The 18,933-nt window shown below is 42.6% G+C and overlaps 1 protein-coding gene across 2 annotated transcripts; it reads right to left on the bottom strand.

Annotated features, from left to right (window-relative positions):
* Nucleotides 1-4,698: 4,698 nt before the first annotated feature.
* On the bottom strand, nucleotides 4,699-18,893 carry REXO5 (RNA exonuclease 5). 2 transcript variants are annotated; one of them, XM_032197725.1, is made up of 19 exons: nucleotides 18,771-18,893; nucleotides 17,601-17,722; nucleotides 16,609-16,735; nucleotides 15,663-15,750; nucleotides 14,356-14,505; nucleotides 14,113-14,201; nucleotides 13,135-13,250; nucleotides 12,169-12,307; nucleotides 11,556-11,650; nucleotides 10,650-10,752; nucleotides 10,056-10,192; nucleotides 9,626-9,734; nucleotides 9,174-9,284; nucleotides 8,918-9,055; nucleotides 8,328-8,420; nucleotides 7,615-7,834; nucleotides 7,021-7,214; nucleotides 6,293-6,402; nucleotides 4,699-4,908 (listed from the first exon to the last, which is right to left on the bottom strand). In XM_032197725.1, the coding sequence occupies exons 1-19, from the start codon at nucleotides 18,891-18,893 to the stop codon at nucleotides 4,839-4,841; spliced, it is 2,334 nt and encodes a 777-aa protein (XP_032053616.1). In that variant the 3' UTR covers nucleotides 4,699-4,838. The 2 variants fall into 2 exon arrangements, with proteins under 2 accessions (XP_032053616.1, XP_032053617.1); XM_032197726.1 differs by lacking the exons at nucleotides 16,609-16,735; nucleotides 17,601-17,722; nucleotides 18,771-18,893 and adding an exon at nucleotides 15,027-15,230 and having other exon boundaries at nucleotides 15,663-15,709.
* Between the last annotated feature and the right edge of the window lie 40 nt (nucleotides 18,894-18,933).

Consider the following 18,933-nt stretch of genomic DNA (forward strand, 5'->3'; position numbering starts at 1 on the left):
AAATATTGAGTCGGTTTTAATTTTTTCAAATGCATACGTAGTAAGAGCTAAGTGTCTGCTTAAATTTTGTGTGCAAACCAAAACACCAGTGTTAAAATTTTCTCTCTGGACTATTGAAGATTGAATATTTCTTTTTTTGATTGTCAGCTGAAGTGACATATGTGAGATTATAACCCGGAAGGCTGTAACTGCTTCACCACGAAGTACATAGGTATCTCTACCTCTTGTTCTTAGACTTGAACAGTTTAAGGTTACCATCCTTTTCTCCCAGGATTTTATGCCTGGGTAAGTAAGATTTTTTTTAATTGACCCAAGTTAAGTATTATCTATATGCCATGCTTTTTGGTATACTGCTTAACCTGCATGCACTCTCCCCTTTGAAAAGGAGCGAAGTCAAGTTGCAAACAAGTGTCAGTCCTCCGGGTGCTAGTTTTGGAGTGCAGTAGAGTGGCTGGAGCTACACCAGGTGTGGCTCAGGGGCTTTCATGTTCCTGCTCAGGCTGCCTGCACTGACAATACATTGAAGGTGAAGCAGCTGCTCCCCAGGAGGGAGCCATGTCACTTTTTCATTTGCCCCTGAAAAACTTCAGGAACTCACCTGATGCTCTGCTGTAAGGATATTTTTCCTTTGGTGAAAAATACAATGGCTTGTTCCATGTTGTGCTGTACTGGTAACAGCCAAAAAAATTGGGGGCTGCAAAAGTGTAAGGGCAACACGCATGTGTTCCCCCCCCCCCCTCCCTCTGAGGGCAGCATCTTCCTCATGATATGCTTAGAGCAGAGCTGGAGAGTTCCCAAGTGCATTGGAGATGCTGGGCTGGTTCCAGTGCTGTTTTTTCCTCATTAATGCAGTGAGGTGGTGTCTCTTCCCTGCCACCCAGCTGCACCCCTTGCTTTCCTCCCTGGAGGAGCCTACAGCACAACTGCTGTTACACAAAGCAAAATAGCTGGGCTGCAGCAGGTGCTGCCACAAGCTGCTGCTTCCAGTCTGAGGGCTGCGCTGGGCAGGGGCTGCTTGCACTATGTGTACAGGCTCGCGTTTCAGGAGCCTGAGGGACTGGAGATGATAGGTAAAAGGAGCGTGAATGTGCTGCTAACAGCTTGCCTTAAATCACTGACATTACAGCGGCCCGCACTACTATTGCAATCCTCAGTCTTTCTGTAGTTAAATTTCTAAATGCAACAGGTTCTGGAGGTCTTACAACTTTTCTATTTTTAAAAAGCTCCTGTCTTTGCGAAATTGCACTCTTCAGATGAGCCCTTTCTGGACAACGCATCATTTTACACACAGACAAAATACCTTAGTCTCCCATGGTCGTGCTGTAGCCCCCTCCTTCCCCCCCTCCTTGTAAATTATATTTGGCCTGAAGGTTGCCTGCTGTGGAAGCAGTGTGTTTACTTGAATGTCACTGTTTTATGCAGTTACAGCTGCCGGCTCTTGCTCTTCTCTGGGCCCACGTGGCACCTCCGTGCGGTGGCAGTGGAGTTGGAGGCTGGCTGCTGGTTTTATACTTCCCCATGTAGTAAATGTTAGAGGGCTTTGCATAATAGTGCTTAATATTTTGAAGCGGTGACTTTTTAGTCATGTTAAACAGTTATCTTAAAATATTTCTACTTTCTTATCTGCAAGTTTAACATAGTCTTTTGAAGAGGAAATGGGCTGGTAGGAGCGGCTGGGTGGCCTCATGCTGTTGGTTCCTGAATGTCTTGGGTTCCAGAAGTGGCTGCAGCGTGCAGGGTTAGGGCCTAACCCGGGGCTCTGGGGGCTGTACTGGCTGGTCTTGAGGGCATGAAGCAACCGCAAGTCATTAACAGGCTGCAGGGAGGTGACTGTCAGCATGGGCGAGCTGATGCAGCTGGATTTCTTGGAGTACTTGCTTGTGGATCTCAGCCCCAATTTAGTCCTGTCACCCCTTATGGCAGGTATGCAATTTGATGGTATATTTGCTCCCAGAGCAGTAACTAACCAAGGAAACAGTGAAAGCACACCTTTGTGCAGCTTTCATTGACCTGCATGTGACCACAGCTAGCTGACCAATCCCTCGGTTCCTCAGTAGACCCTCAAGGGTACGTAGGATCAAATCTGCTCTTCTCCGTGTCAGGAGTGATTTTTGCCTTTTCAGACTCTCCAGTAGATACCGTGTGTGATCCGATTCTGTCACGCTGGGAAACGATGAATGTATTGCTTGTCGTGGAGCAAGCCATGCTTCCTCTTCTAGACAGCACATTCCCAAGTGCTGTGTAAATGTAATGCTTGAAAATGGCTGGAGTAAATTCTGTTTCATGTAGGCCCCTTTTTGTAAAGGGATGTGGCCAAATTTGAAAAAACAAGCTAGGGACAAAGTGGGAGAAGGTCAAGATGATGCATCTATACTGAGTCCCATTTGCTTTGTTGCTTTACAGTTACTTTTTGTGTATCAAATTTTGCTCACCATTGTCTGGAACAGAATGGAAACAGCATCTTACAGAACGTGCAATCTAAGGCACAATGCAAATAGGTTGTAATAAGGAGGTTGTCTTTATTTGATAGCAATCCTGAGTGCAATGTTCTTGTCGTGTCCCTTTTGAAAAGCATTAAGTGCAGTCTGAGATTTTTCTTTACTTAAAAGCAAAGCATTGGTTTGTCCATTACTGACTTCTTGTGGAGTTTGTGCCAGATGTATATTAAATATTTTGGTGCTTTTTCTAATCCAGGCTGCCATTCATTTACCTGTGAGATTATTGTACTTCTGTATATTTAAATGACCAAGCCCTTAAAGAAAAATAACTCACCACCACCAAAACCCAACAACCTTTAGTCACCATGTATCCTTACTACTGCAGCTTTGTAATGTTCCAGAGGTTCTGGGTTTCCTGTATTCCAGTAATGTCTGAGGGAGGGTGGGGAGCAGCTAGAGAAACCTAATTCACTGGAAAGGGACCTTGCACGTTGTTCCGTGCGTTACTGAACAAATGAGTAACTTTGTGGTGTTTACATAATGACACGTTGGTGTTCACTCTTTTGTGCTGAAGCTTTGTACAAAAATGTCTTATTTAAAGCTGAAGTCCTTTTTACATTTTCAATTAAAAGGGGAAAAAAATAATTATTTTTTCATGACTGTAAATAGGACTCTTGCTAGTTTTATTTGTAATACAGTTTCTCAAACAGGACTCTTGGATGCTTACTAGTGCTTCTCAGTCCTTGCTGGGATGTGACCACATCATTTTTAAGTGTATGGCCTGAACCCTAGCTGCTTTTGTTGGTGTCATTCAACGCTGCAGCGCACGTGTCTACAAGGAGCTGCTGGATGTCAACAGTCTTAACAACAGGAGGGTGATCTTGCGGAGGGATGAGTGCAGAGGTCAGGTCAGGCTGCCATTCACCCCAGGGGCCAGCTCACCGAGCTGACACCGCGGTCTCTGCTGTGCTCAGGTAAGCAGCAGGGCAGGGCAGTGCGGGATGAAGGACTGGCCACCGTTCTGGTTGTATAGTGACACTGCCACCAGTGTCAGTGTACTCATGCCTGTTTGCAACAGCTAAAGCCTAAGGCTGCCAGGCTCACTTGGCCTGGATACATTATGGTTTTAAAAGGGAGGAAGGAAAAAAAAAAAAAAGGAAAAGCTGCATTCATGTTTAATAAGAGAGTTCCTTTCAGGAGTGTTGAAGGCTTTAAATTCTAGGTATGAGAAACACTGATGTGAGCATCTCCTACTCACTCACTAGTACTGCCTCTGAACAACACTGCATTCACTTTTCCCCGCTATTATTTTGCCTGCTCCTTCATGCAGCCATAAATGGCTCTTTGCTCAAGAGCTGTGCAAAGCAAACTTGGGATCGAAAGTAGGAGGGTGTGATATTCTGTCAGCTGTAGTTCATCATGTCTAAGTAATAACTCTTTCAAAATTATCTTAGCCTATTCCAATTCATCCCAAGAAATCCTTTGTCTCAAACTTTGTAACAAATGTTTCCTTTAGCTTTTTTTCAATGCCCAAAGCTTACCTAGGCATCCTTGTGCTTGCAAATTCAGTTTATTACCAAGAGATGGTCAGCCTTTATTTCTAGGTGGCAGTGGCTGCAAAGCACACAGCTGAAGCTGTTCAGGCTGTAAACCATCGCATCCTTCTGCTGGTCATGTACTGTTACAGCAGCTCTGCACCCAGCTGCCCCCTGAAACCACCTGTGACGTTTGCACAGGTATGTGTGTCCCTCAAAAGGGCCCTTGTCCCTCCCCCTGCAGCCACTGTAGAATTTTTTTTTTGAAGGGTGCTGGAAGGTGGTTAAGGAAGAGAAAGTGGAGATTGTCCAAAAAGGATGAATCACCCATTCCTCCTTTCCATGGACTAAGGACAGTACTTTCCCAGAAAGGAGGCAGCAACTGCTTGAGGAGCTGGCACAGCACATTTCCAGAGATCCACGCAGTTCCCAAGAAGAGCCTTTAACTGTTGAGCAGCTGCTATAGGTACCACATTAGCTTAGCTTAGCTTACTGGTTTGTGGCCTCCAACATTTTACTGAACACAACCCAGCTCATCCATCAGGCTCCTCCAAGGAACCAGCTTGCTGAATTAGAGCACAGAGCAACAGTGATTGGGGTTTTTGCAAAAATACTGCCTCTACGTTGCCCCCAGCTCTTCCTCCAGCACTTGCCTAGGTCACTGCCAAGAAAAATGCTACAGCAAGAAGGGTTAACAGGAAAGCTATTGTGCTTTTAAGATGGTTTGAATAGCTTTTATTTTTAGACTTTATAAAAGATACAGTGAAAGGCTATTGTTCTTATGATAAGGGGGTCTTTACAGAGACATCAATATTTAAAGTAATTAAGAATATCTTAACAAAAGATTGCTTAAAAACATGGCAGCTTAACAAGCACTGCTCCCTCCATTATCTTTTATTCCCATCAAACCAAGGCCAGACTGTGATCCATGGATGCTGCAACATAAACAAGAGATGTTATTTCTGTTCAGGGTAGCAAAGTTAGCTGGCCTATCAGTGAGGAGCCAGGAACCCCCTGTGTCAGCACACTGAAAAACTGCAAGGTTGTTCTTTGTTTTTTTCCCAGCCAACCATGAGTCATCATTCTTTTTAAACAAGAAGCCTGGGCTGAACTATCATTCCTCTGGGAAACAGTAATTTGGGAGCCTCAGTTGGCAAGAAACCTCTTCCAGGCCTGAGAGGGTGCACCCTTTTTCCCAAACTGTCCCAGACATGGCTGAGTTATGCTGAAGCAGCATTTGACACCACGCTTCTGCAAGAAACCAGTTGTAGAGGGCTACATTCAATCAGCATTTGTCTAATGAGGGAAGAATTGCTGCTGTCTCATTTTGCACGCTATTATTCTTTGGTGTCATGGGAAACCAGCTAAATGATCTGTTCTCAAGGAAAATAAATTGACGTTACCAACAACTGCCCAGGTAGAGCGGGCCATGCCAAGAGCTGCCTTTGGGATGCACCCTTGCTAAAATGGCTTGTCACAGGCACTGAGCCCAAACGGGCTTGGGATGCCTCCCCCCTTGCAGGGATGGTGGTCAAGAAGATAATACAGCAGCACATGTCCTCTCCTCAGGAAGCTTTGCAGGTAAGAGTGGGGAGCTGGGCCTGGCTGCGGAACCTGACAAAAGAGCTGCTGCTCTGGTTCCCTGCTTCTATAGCAGAGCCTGGCTCATGTCTCCCCAGAGGCCTGGTGCCCCTTCTGTTGAAGATGAACTTCAAAAAGACAGGGATAGATGTGACCCTTGTCTGACTGGCTGAAGAGCAATACTTAGAGAACTGAGAGAAGACTGCTGAACTAAGAATATATTTAGTAACTAAGGCCTTGCCTGGGAAAGATTCAATTTTCTTGTTAATAATTAAACAGTGACTGGCCATCCATGGCACTTCAGGGCCCTTGGGAAATAAAGGGAGCCTACCCCATATGGAAGCATCCCTGCTATTACCTCAGGTCCAACTCAACAACTGTGTCTTTCCTATGAAAGATAGCAGTGTTTTTTTTTTTTTTTTCTTCCCCCCCCCCCCCAAATCATGCTTTTATAGCCCTGACAGAAGAATGGAGTTAACCTGGATCCCTGATCCATGGTAAGGATGTGAAGCATATAAGGCAGGGTACCACCAGAGAACTGGTAGATGGTGCAGGGGAAAGAAGGGGGAGGGGTATGATTTTAATTTTGTTAACAAAATAACTTGACCATATATAAAACACTACCAACACCTAGTAGAACTTCTGAAGTGTGTTTCTCTCCCTCCTTAAATGTCTTTCCTGCAAGGACAGTGTAGTGAGGGAGGGGAGAGGACTCCTAGCAAAAGAGAGGCAAGTTACCTGTTTGTTCCAGGGAAGAGAACGACACACAAGGTATTCTTCTGCAGACTTCTATAAAGCTTTTTTATAATCTGGTCCAACTTCTTCACCTTTTTCCTTAGATCCTGCTCCTGTGTAACAGAATACAAGCATTGAAATCCCCTATTCTTCTACAAATATGTAACAATCACATCTGAAAGTGTTTATACAGAGACTGACCCTGGAGCTGTGTCAGGGATGGAAGGGGCGATTCTATTTTTGGATAGCTTGTGGAAGTGCAACAGCCCAGCTGCAGGGAGTGCCACACACCCTACTCACACGGCACTGCAGCTTCCTCCACTAAAAATGGGAGCTGCACCTACATCTATCCTTTCCTGTAGGCTATACAACTTGTCGCTTCTCTCTGACTTCCATACGCATCCCTATACCTGTGCATTGCCCAGTGTGCTCTCAGCTGGAAGGCTGCAGTTCCCCTCTGTGGAACTCACTGTTCCATAGGCCCAGGCTGTTTTTCAGTTATTCTGTACCCCACTAATGCCACGTTATCTCCTGGGATTTACATCTCCAAGCTGCCTTATGAAAATTGAGCCATGGCAGCCTCTGCACCAGCAGAAGATCCAACTGCTACATACAGCTCTGTACCTAAGCCGCCTCCCAGTGACCACCTCTGGTTCCCAGGGCAGAGGCAGTTCCATGCCATTATCCTCGCTAACAAACTGCAACAAACGCCAGCATAGCCTTAAACTCACAGAGTCAGATAGAGGCACCGTCTTCTCACATAAGCTGTTTCCTCCTTGCTTCCCACTGCTGTGATTCATTTGCCAAATCCATCTCCAGAGGTGACCTGAAGCAAGTGCCTTCCTACTTCTTAACTTGCTGCCCTTCACAGCCCAGCTGTTTATAACTTCAAGGGCATCCACAGCACTTTGTGATGTCTGGAATTCTGAAAAGACAAGAAAGGGATTACCCTTTGCCAGTTATGATGCCCTGTTCTTTGGCACCTGCAGGGCCATGCTAAAAAGGTAGAGGGTTAAAGGGAATGAGACACTGAAATCACTGCAGTAAGCAGATGCTCATCCTGCAGACAGGTAAGTGTCAGACTACAGAACTGCCAGTTACATGCAACACCACTCATCTGGCTGTTCTCTTCATTTTTTAGAAGTGATTACCTGTCTGTGCAAAGCTTCACAGTAGCCAGCTGTGCTTTCACCCAAGTATCTTGAATACTGTCACTTGGAGCAGATGTGAGGTTCAGTTGCTCTTGCTGTGTCACTGAATTTCCCAGCACTGCTGAACAAGCTTATTTGAAGGAAATAACCAGGCTGCATGGCAAAGCTACTTACTGAGGAAACAGCAGTTCCTGTGCCTTCCACTCTGGAGATCCTTTGGCAGGAACAGAGTTTCCAGGCCTTCCAACTGGCTGAATTCTTCTTGCAAGTCTGTTTCGCTTAATGACTTCTTTAGACCCGCCACATAAATCACACCTTCGTTTTCTATGTCCTGTTCTAGCTCCTGTATCAGAACATCACAGTCCAGCGTTGCAGCAGTGACAGGTCTCTGAACCTGGGTTAGGTCCAACAGGAACACACACAGCACATCAGCCAAAGCAGCCCTGTGTTCTGAGCTTCTGTTTTAAGTGATTCTGTCCAATTGCCAAAACTGTTAGCTATTTTTCCCTTCCGTGAACAATGTAATTAAGGAAGGATAGATTAATTAGTCATGAAAAACATGTCTGTAATGCAGGACAATTAAGAATACTATGTATGTGGCATTTTAACACCTGGTTACTCAGCTCCTCATTTTTAAGACACAGTTGCCAGGTCAGAACGCTTTCTAACCCTTTCTGCTGGCAGATGGCAAAGAAAGAGGGCAACAACTTTCTGCCATCTCCTTTCTGCCAGTGGCCCTAAATTGTCTAGAGACAGGGAGATGGCAACAGCACAGCCAGCCAGGATTCGCCCAGACTCTATGCTCAGGGTAGGCACTACGAAGTGACATATTAGTCAGTATTCCTGTGCTACATGTAACTTAGGCTTTTGCTATTTACTTTGTTTACCTTAATGCAGGAACCTGCTACCTCAGCTCCATCTAGGCTTTCCACAGCAAGCTGGGCAGCTTCTAGCACCTCATACTGGATACAGACGTAGGGCTTGAAACAAGATAATACACTTCAGATTTATGAATAATACACATTAGCCCTACCCCTTGTTGTAAGTTGTGTTTGTTTTTGTTTTTTTTTAATAGCATATAAAAAGGGTAGGGTGGGTAATACAGGTAACACTCCATACACTGTAGCTGTTTAAAAAACCTTCAATTAACTTGGCAATTATTAGCAACCTTGTTTTGCCACTAAAGGCCTTAGCATATCAATTCTCTTGAGAGGAACAAAAATCATCTTGGTTTCACCAGTACTCAGTTAAAGCTCTTCAGCTTGAGCAGCATTGTTATGCCACATCAGCTATGCTTCTTTTTGCTGTGTGCAGCAGCTTTTATATGTGCTGAATTGTTGTAGCTCATGACTAAGCAGCCAGAGAAAAAAACACAAGAGACAAAAAAAGATATTTAAGTGGTTCTCATCCCTATCTATCCTAGAGGTTACTCTGGACTTCACTGCCTGTCAAACTGAATGCCTTGAGTGCCCCTCACCTGGTACGTTTCTGTTACCACTGTCAGAGACTGGATTGGTCCACACTTCCCAAATTCTTTTTTCACAGACTTCAGGCAGAAACTTTCTTCAAAAGGACCTGCATAAATTGTCAGCATGTCAGTCAGCTTGCTTCTCACCTGTGGGAACACAGATTAGAAAAGGAACTTCACAAAGCATACATGTCTCTTTCCAAGTTGAGCAATGAAGACTAGTATTGCTAAAAAAAAAAAAAAAAAAAAAAAAAAAAAGAGGTACCTTCTCACAAAATCCAGCAGGAAGATGAGATGCAATGTACTCTGGACCCAAACTGAACTGAACGATACTGAATGTGGAGAGGGGAACATCTTCTAAGGCTCTCTGAAGAATCTGGGAGGAAAAGAGTACATATGGCTCAAAGAGGTGCAAGGTAATTGTACTGCAAAAGATCAGAAACAAAGCTCTTGAATTTAGTTCTCCACTTTAATTGTCATTATTGTCCAAGGAAGCCCTCAGGCAGAAATTCTTCTTTAGTGAGTCATGAGAGGGTGATAGAGGATCAAAGCTTATTTCTGAAATAAGAAAATGGATTTAGCTAACCTGGTATTAACACTATTGCTAACGCTACCGTCAGCCAGCTTTTTAAAATAGGACTCATCAACCCACCCCCAGAACAAGAACTTCAAACTACTTTGAAGCTTGCTTAGACCAACCCACCCAAATCCATTCACCTGTTTGTTTGAAGTGCTTAGGTTACTCTGACACAGGCCAGAAGAGTCCACTTCTTGTCTGCCTAAAAGGAGGGGTTTTTGGCCAGTCACCTGCAAGCAGTCTAAAAAACTAGCGGAGAGAAAAAAAGCTGTGATGCACAGTAGTTATTGATACGGTGAGTTAAAAGCATGTAAGGAAGTGCCTGTCACTGAGAAATGACACAGTTCATTAAAGAAACCTTAAATAATATTCTTGCCCTCAAGATCAAAAGCAGCCTGGAAAATGCTTTGTGAAATTTAAGATACTATTTCTGAAAATTTTACAGTGTTACTCTACAATTATCTGTGTCTCTCTGAAGGCACTGGTGGCTTTTGAAAACATAAGATACTTCTATGATTTCACTGAGGATTTGATCAAAGGAAAAACATGCGTATCTGAGAATCTTATTACCATGGTTTGGATAGATGCGGAGGATCATTCGACTGCTTCTGGACCCTACATCCTTGTGGCTGTAACGCAGATTTGTTCTGTGACACCTCAGTCAGTCTTTCAGTTGTCAGCAGCATTTCCAAATTTAGTTCTGCTACCTTGTGGAAGGAAGAAGATGAGTAGATTGGTTTCATCTCAACTAATTGTAGCTAACCAAATAGCATGTGCCTTCTCTATGAGTCACCTAGGCACATTCCACAGTAGTGGAGAAAGACAAACATTCATTTTTTGCCTTATTATTTTCTGTTGTCATTTTAAGCATGCAGCACTTAGGGCATCAACCAGCACATCCAAAACATCCTCTCAAGAAACCAACAGTACAAGGGGATTCAAAAAACCTCCTGCCAAAACATATGAGGTCCTCACTTCTTTATTTAGAAAAAAAATGATAGGTACTCCTGTAGGCTGCAAGCATCTGAATCTTTCTTCCCCCAATGCCCCTCTGCAAGATCAGCCTGATTTCTCTTTTAAATCAGTAAGAGGATGGGCAAGAATGCTTTTTCTTCGTATACACAACTTGTATATTCTGCTGTTAAAGATATTAGATATAGCTACCTTTGCTGGTCCTTGCTCAATAAAGAATTGAGCCAGTTCCAATGCAGCTCTTGCATCTTCTGTAGGATCATGACCAAGGTTCTGGTCACACTGGATCTCCTTCCTAGGGCATCAAAATTAGGTGTACTGGCAGGTTATCTGTTTTTCCATACTGACCAACATCTCGTCTTTTCTAAATTGGGTCCTTTTCAGGCAAAATAGCTTTCCCCTCTCCAAAAAGGATTTCAATTCTGTGCAGCAGTATTCTTGTGAAATATTCCCCAAAGTTACTGCAAGAAATATTTTTGCAACATTGAGCAAAACACCGTTTACAGGGTTTGACAGAAGCAGCAGTAATACTTGGTATTCTGAGGCATGATTATTTTTAATTTTGCTTTTTCCTTGACCAATGACCCAATGCACAGGCAGGGAGGCAACCTCCAAGTCAGTGAGGTTTGGAGCTACAGAGTAAATGGTGCGTGCTGGATTGTTAAGATGTGCTATGATAGCTAGCATAGCAAGGGACATGATTAAGTCAGTAAATTATACTTCTATAAGTTAGCTTTTCTTTCTAGATAACTGCAACATATCTCATTTATGTGAGCCAGAGTTCATTTGCTGCTCTACAATTTCATATAGTGGTAGAAGTGCAGAAAAGCTAGTTTTGTGGTTCACATACAAATGAGCTCATTACTGGTTGTGTCATAGCATCCCTGCTTGCTCAAAGATAAGCCAATTTATGACACTGCCTGATGTTTCAAGCACACAGTAAACTCCTCTTTATTGTCTGTTTGCACAGCCTGCTCTCCTTCCTTTTGAGTTTTATCAGAAGGAAAAAAATTCTCATCCTACTGGTGGAAGAGCAGGACCCTATAGCCCCCATAACAGTTTCTAATACTTTCCATGACAATGCAAAAATAATCTTACCCTAAAACAGCTTTGGCTAAAAATTTTAGCTTAAATCTTCGACCTTCATTTCTGGCAAAAAGCAGTGAAGTATCAATAACACTAGGGTGGATCATCTGGAGGAGAGAAAACATCACCAGTTTAATTAAGAACAGCACTCACATAGAATTGGGCAGTGACTCCATTATCTGTGCCTCTGGCCTTTCATTTCAGTTGCCTATTTGTCACTGACAGATAACTGGTTCAGACAAGAGAACACATGGGAACCATGAAACAGCCCCAAATGTCCTTTCTAATGCTCTGTTGGGAAGACCAAGGTGGGGTTGGAATGACTACGACTCAAGCATTTTGGCCGGTTAAATTCAATACAGGAAGGACTTTAGTTCTTCCCATGACAGTGATCGAAAGCACCTGGCTGAAGCAGAAAGGTGAAGCTTCTTCCTTTTGGGTTCTGAACAGCACCTTGCAGGTTTTATAGATGGAAGGGGAATATTTCTCTTTTAAATCCTTACAGCCATAAGGCTATTCATAATGAAAAGCAACTAACAAGTGTTTACTGATTAAAAAAAAATTGAACTTTCAGACCTGAAACGAACAGCAGTTCTGGGAAAAATACTCTTAAAAGCATACTCACTTCCAAAGCCTGGAGATCAGCATTTAGAGAATGACCCACCAATACTGCATCATGCGGCAGTATTTTTTTTAGTCTGCTTTGTATGTCTGGCAATCTTGTTTTCACCGGAAGCAGCATCTTCCTTGTGATTCCCGAGAATCTTCAAAACAGAAAGTGGAAGGAGTACAAGCTGTGCATCAGCAACAGCACTTACTGGAGAACATTACAAGCAGCATATGTAAAATAAGAACCCAGTGTAACAAATGAGAGAATGCAATTTATTGCTTCCTTAAATGCATTCCAACATAAGAGGATATACTGCACAAATATTAAGCTGCTACAGTTACCATATCTGTTTCAAAAGTTTGTTCTTTTTCAAGCATAACTTAAGTGATGCAGTTCTTAGCATCAGATAGCACAGGTAAGGAAATATTGCAAAGTTGACATGGAAGGAAATGCTTCCAAGTAACCTGAGGGAATTGGCACTTCACCTCCTGGAAACATGCAGGCAAAGTCTTGGAGAAGACGTGGCTTGAATTTTGCCTTCTTTTGTTATAATACTGAGCCCAGCCCTAGAGCTTGAAGTGAGTTTATGACCTGCACTGTTCATTTTCTACAGACGAGCAAACTTAGCTAGAGAGCAGAGACCCAGACTGCAATCCCGTACTCTTACTCACCCTGTGTCCTACTTTATATCTGGAAGTAAAGAGTAACCTGTACTGTGTATCATTAACTTTTCCTAGAACACTGCAGAATGATAATGCTTCTGTCTAGACACAGGGGCACTGCACAGCAGGGAGTGCATACATAATGTTGGTTATTCTACCCACAAAGCACAAACCAGATTCTTAACACCAAGTACAATGCAGTAGACATTGGTGAGTAGACAAGCGTACAGACCAGAGTCTTCTGCAAGGTCCTGTGTTACAGGCTTGATTTGAAAGGCTTGTAGCTCTTGAAGAGATAAGACACTTCAGTACGACTCACCTGGTGCGGTAGTTCACTATTGTGCTTTCAGGTTTGACTAGTTCATTCAAGAGGCATTGACCCTGTGCATCCACCAAAGAGACACGAGTGACTTCATTCCCCCTTGCAGTCAGGCACTGTCAGGAAAAAGCAGAGGCAGCTTTTGAATCAGCACAACGCTGCCATTCAACAACCTTAGCTGAGATCTGCTTTGGCTACAGCCAGCATCACTGCTAAGGAGTTGCTTTACTTAGAGATCTGCCAGTTATAGTTTGCTTCATGCTGTAGCATGCTTCGTTTTAATTGTTAAATGCCCACCATAAACACAGCGAACACACAGGCAAGCACAACACAAAGATAGCCTTTACAAAGAAGTGCTGATTTCACAGAATCAGTTTGTATTCTGCACTGCAGGGCTGCAACTGACAGCACCTTCACCAGAGAAGATAAATAGAATTTAAAAGTAGGGCCCAAATCACATTGTTAGTCACTCAATGCTGATGCCAACGGGGCATCTCTGCAAGGTCAGAACTGCACTAAGAGAGGAATCCTCACCACAGCACGTTGCTGAAAGAACTGGGATGGCTAAAGGTGTAGCACAGGGACATCTCTGCATTCCCAAGCTTTGGGGAGAGCTGGGAGAAGGAGAGTTACTGCAGCATTGGTGATGGACCTGGCAGTTCCAGATGCTGTTCTGAAAACCACCATGTAACTGAGTTCTCTGGAGGAGAACTCTGAGTCCTTCCTGTGGTTGTATTAACACTGGTACCATCACTGAAGGGATTGGCAGCAGATGTATTAATACATCTATTGTATATTTTATATACATATATATACACACACACACACACACACATATATATATATATATATATATATATAAATACATTTATTAATACATGGTTTAATAAATGCCCAGGGTGCCTGGCTCATTTTGGAATAGCTGCTTGGAGCTTGATTGCTTGACTATGCTTTGTAAGGTCACACATTTATTTTTACCATTTCACAATCCAGACCAAAGAGGGGGCTGCTGTCTGTCCTCTGCTGATCACACTCTGTATGCACATAACCCTTACATCCAGGGGAGCCTAAAATGAAAAGACACCTGTGAACAAGACACAGACCTCCCTCTTCTAACAGAAGTCATGTATCTTACATGACCAGGCATATCATTAACTGGCAAAATTAAAAGCAAACAAAAACCAACCCAGCCCAACCAAGCAAAAACCTCAAAAAACTGACCTTTCATGGGATAATCATTTTTTTTCAGCTCTTCTAAAGTTAGAATGTACCTAGTAAGGCCTTGTTTTGATTCTCCGTATTTCCGGATGATGGGATCACATTGCAAGTCTGAGTTTTTAGGAATACATCCACTGTTAGTGGAAATCAAGCCTGTAACATACAGAATCACCTGTCAAGTTCAGACAGCACTCCTTACTTGCAGTTTTCTGCATTAGTATGCACACTAAGAGGTTACACCATTTCACAATTAAACACTATGTGGAACAATAAGATTATATATATATATATAAAATATTATATTTATATATATATATAAATAAAAGGATAAATGATACATGCTGATGTGTGACAGGGTACTTGAATCCTACTCCCAGTTTAGCTACTGGCAGTTAGCTGATTGCGAGCAAGTCACGTCACAAGTCTGTCTCACATTCCTTTCAGTAACAGAACACTTTTCTCATAAGCATGACAGCATAGTCATCTGTTATGTAAGCTGTAAAAGTTCTCTTTTTTCCTACTTTCTGTGTGAAATTCTTTTCCCAAAGTATTATTAGGAGAAAAGACACTCTGTGGCTCAAAAAGAAGCAAACTGACACCAGAATCCACAGCTGTATAAAGTCTAATTATTTTGTAGGTGATTCCCTGCAGATTGCACTTAAAGAGAAATATACCTGACATCTCAGATCTGTGACTGTGCAGTAGGTTTACAGTCAGGATGTTAGAGGACTTTGGCAATACATTGAAAGTAACAGCTGTTCATTCTCCCATTTAGGACTGGAATTCAAGATTCTTTGTTACACTTCTAACAATTTCAGTGAAGTTCTCATTGTAGTCTCTTGCGGGTTTTGTACAAGCCCGTTGGATTACAATCACCTCTATAAAGAGTGTAAAAATAGGAGATCAGTTGTCAACATACCTATTCTTTACCTTGATTTGCAGCTCAGCATAACAAAGAAAACTACGAGCAAATGAGTAATATCTTAGCTTGAATCTACTTTATATCCGTGTATCTATTATTAGATATACATTACAATAAAATAACCACAAAATGGATAACGAAGCATCAGAATTTTGGGTTAAACTTACTAAGGTTTTCTGTTCTTTTTGCATATACTTATGACAGTAAGTCCAACAGAGAGTTACTGAACTAGTTAGAGGAACTAGCCTCTTGGCTATTATACTTGTTCCTTTGTAAACAAGTTTAGCATAGCAGCATGTTGGGGTAGCACAGCATGCAAAGCTATTAAATTACTCTTGAAAGCAAATCACTGTGACTAAAACGGATGGTGCAAAGCCAACCAAGATACCTTGTGCATTGTTTTGAGTTTTCGCATCTGCTCCTTCTCCATACAGGTTGGCTAGGAAGCTGGCTGAAGAAGGTGGTAATGTGAATCTCTGGAGAGAAAAAAAAAAAAAAAAAAAAAGAAAAAAAAGAGATGTTTTAGGAACTTTGAATCACAGCAGAAATGTCAAGTATATAAGGTGCCTCTTTATCCCCACAGCAATAACATTTAGAGAAAGGTGGTTAAAAAAAGTAGCAGAAGCACGTTGGGCATTTTCACAAGAAAACAAAACAAAACACAAACCAAACATTTTGATGATGACGCACACTATAGAATTCTTTGTACTAAGGAAAGATTTGCTTTCCCAGATATGACTGCAAATGCAAGTTTCAGACTTTAATTGATAGAAACTAAAGCACTTCCAGACTTTCCAGCTAAGCTGTGATTTTGTATTTGCTGCAGTTCAGAGAGAATTCTCTAGAAGTTCCAATCAAAGCACTTCTTTCTTCCTTCAAAACCATTGCTTGTAGCTCAGAATAATGCTTTTGGGAAATGGAAGAAATCTGATAGAAAGTGTAAATTGTCAGAGTGAGATTTTTCAATCAGTCATAACTCTGAGATTCTCCTCACTCATAGCTTAAAGTAAATTTCAAATCAACCGAGGTATTTTCAATCTCCCAGGCATCCTGAAGATGTTGGAAGTACGGAGGGCTGAAACACCAATGTATGCACATTTCACCTGGTAAGGCTTCAAAGACTTAAGTCTTGAAAAATCTGCTTCCAATATTAAAGCCATGGTCTTTGTTCTGGGCTTACAAAGGCCACTAACAGATCCTCTCATTGCTTTAGGAGTCAAAAGGCAGACTCTTCCTATTGGAAAGACAATAATTTCACTGCAGCAATAATCATTGGGACGTGCTTTAAGGATTGCAGGAATTTTAGCAGACATCAATATAGCTTGGGGACTTACATGCTGGAACACTTTTCTGAGGTGTTTGAACTGTAAATAGAATTTGTAGAAATGGAGTTGGCTCATCTCATGTAGAACAATAACCACAACCCCTGCCAGGTGGCTTTGGTGATAAATACGGCACCAGCTGCAATTAAACAAAAGAAATCAAAGCAAAACAATCATCAAACACTCTTAAAAACAAACTTGGCACCAACCCAGCTTTTTGGTCAGTCAGTGGCAAAGTGCCAAGTGACTTCAATGAGAAGAGGCTTTTCTAGCTGATCTCAGCCAGCCACATATTCCTAGAAGCAACATAACATGAGAGACAGAAAGAATGAATTGTAGCAAAATTCTGTTACAGTACCATTTCAAGTCATAACCTACCCACCTCATTTATATTAATCAGAATATGAAACATACAAGTAACTTCAGCTGTAGTGATACAGTCTAGTCAATCAAACTGAAGAATGGAATCATTTCATCAAAATGAAAGCTTCACAAAATCACTTTCTCTTTGACAGTAAAAATCCAAAGTGGAGCATTTTGGCCTTTAGCTTTATCATATTTCACCATATTTATGCCATCCGAGGTTGTATACACTCCTCAGCCTCCCACTTCCATTGCTGAGAAATTGCCCCGAAAAAGAGCAGTGATTAAATTGTCCTTCCCAAAACACTCTAGAGAAAACATTTCAATTATATCTGTCATTAAATGTTTTGCATTAATATTTTAACATATTTTTTTTTCTCAGTGTGTTTTTTATACAAAAAATTGTTTAATTTTTGGTAACTACATGAAGCAAAGCTATGAAATGGTAGAATTTTTATCAGAGGAGAAATTGTGGTCTCCAGCCAAGTCTAACAAGAACCATATCTACACAATGCAGTCTGTCATTATGGCATCTGTGCTGCAAGGATTCTAAAACAAGCATCGCCTATGCCTTTAGATAGGTTTTCACAGCATATGAGGACATAAGACAGGGTTGATTCCCAAATATGAAAGTGTTATACCTGGGCTGTGTGACATTGTAGCATTTTCCCAAAGCTGCATACTTTAACAACTCATAAACTTGGTCATGGCTGATTTCACAGTCCTCACCAAATAAAGCTGCAGACAAGCGAGATGACTTTTCCTGCAGAAAGGAAAATGCCAGTAAAGAAAGTTCCATGTGATCACATAAGTTTGCAGAAAATGAAGTCAATTATACAGTAAAAGGAAACTATTTACCACTCAGGTGCAATCAACTACACGTAAAATAACTCTTCCATTCAGTATGGGCAAAAAGTTCCTTTCCAGATCCCACTTCAATATTAAATTCACTGTCAGTGTTTCAGTAACCCAGGTCCTCTAACTTCACAGATGTATTTTGTAACAACGAACATGTGAGGACATATATAGTAAGGAGACTTTTAAGGTTACTTAATTTTCAAATATGATGTGCTATAGTCTCAACCCCTTCACCCACTCCCTGCTGTAGAGCTTTGGGCATTTATAGAAGAGTTATATGTAGCCATTTGTTCTGTTGAAACTCATTTACTTCATTTACACTGTGTCATCTGCTTCGGTGGATGGATCTGCTGGCCTCTACAGGAAAAATGTTTCGTTACTATGCAAGGCAGATACGAGGAAAAAAGCATCAGACTAGATGAGATGAAATGAACGCAACCGCACAACTCTGCACAACAGCTCTTTAAGCCATGATCCTAAAATCAAGAGTTCTCCCAAGCTGGCCAGCAAGCAGGTACATTATTTTGGAGGCCTCCATTACCCATCTGCCCTGTTCCGATAGCGCTCTTTTGGCCTGCAGTTTTTACAGATACTCTTTTTTACCTAATGAAAAGACACTGTGGCATACTGATGTCATAGCTGAAAAGAAAAAATGAGGAAAAAAAGCACAAACAAGCAACCAACACTACAGATGGAATCCCGCAGGGGGCTTACTCGGGTATCTGCCTTGCTACCAGGCAGTGTTTTCCCTAGCACGCTACCGAGCCTCGTGCTCGGTAATTGCGGCAGAGCCTGCCCCCTGGGCTGTGCTGGTGCAATTTAAGGCCCGGGTTAGAAGTTAAACAGAGGCGCCAGCCTGTGAGGCTGAGCGGCCAAACCCCCGCTAGGAACCCGCAGCGCCATGGCCCCCAGCCCCTCAGGCTGACCCGAGGCTCCCCGCCCCGGCCGCCTACCTTCGCCTTGTGCCGGCCGCCCCGTTCCGTCCTGCTCCTCTTCCGAGCCGCCCCCAGCCCCTCCGCGGTGCCATCAGCCTCGGCGGGCCTCTTGCAGGCGTTCCCGCAGCCGCTGCCAGCCATGACCCCGCTCCGGGCCGCCGGAGCTTTCCTCAGGGCCAAC

This window comes from Aythya fuligula, chromosome 15 (assembly GCF_009819795.1).
Source record: "Aythya fuligula isolate bAytFul2 chromosome 15, bAytFul2.pri, whole genome shotgun sequence".
NCBI classification, from domain to species: domain Eukaryota; kingdom Metazoa; phylum Chordata; class Aves; order Anseriformes; family Anatidae; genus Aythya; species Aythya fuligula.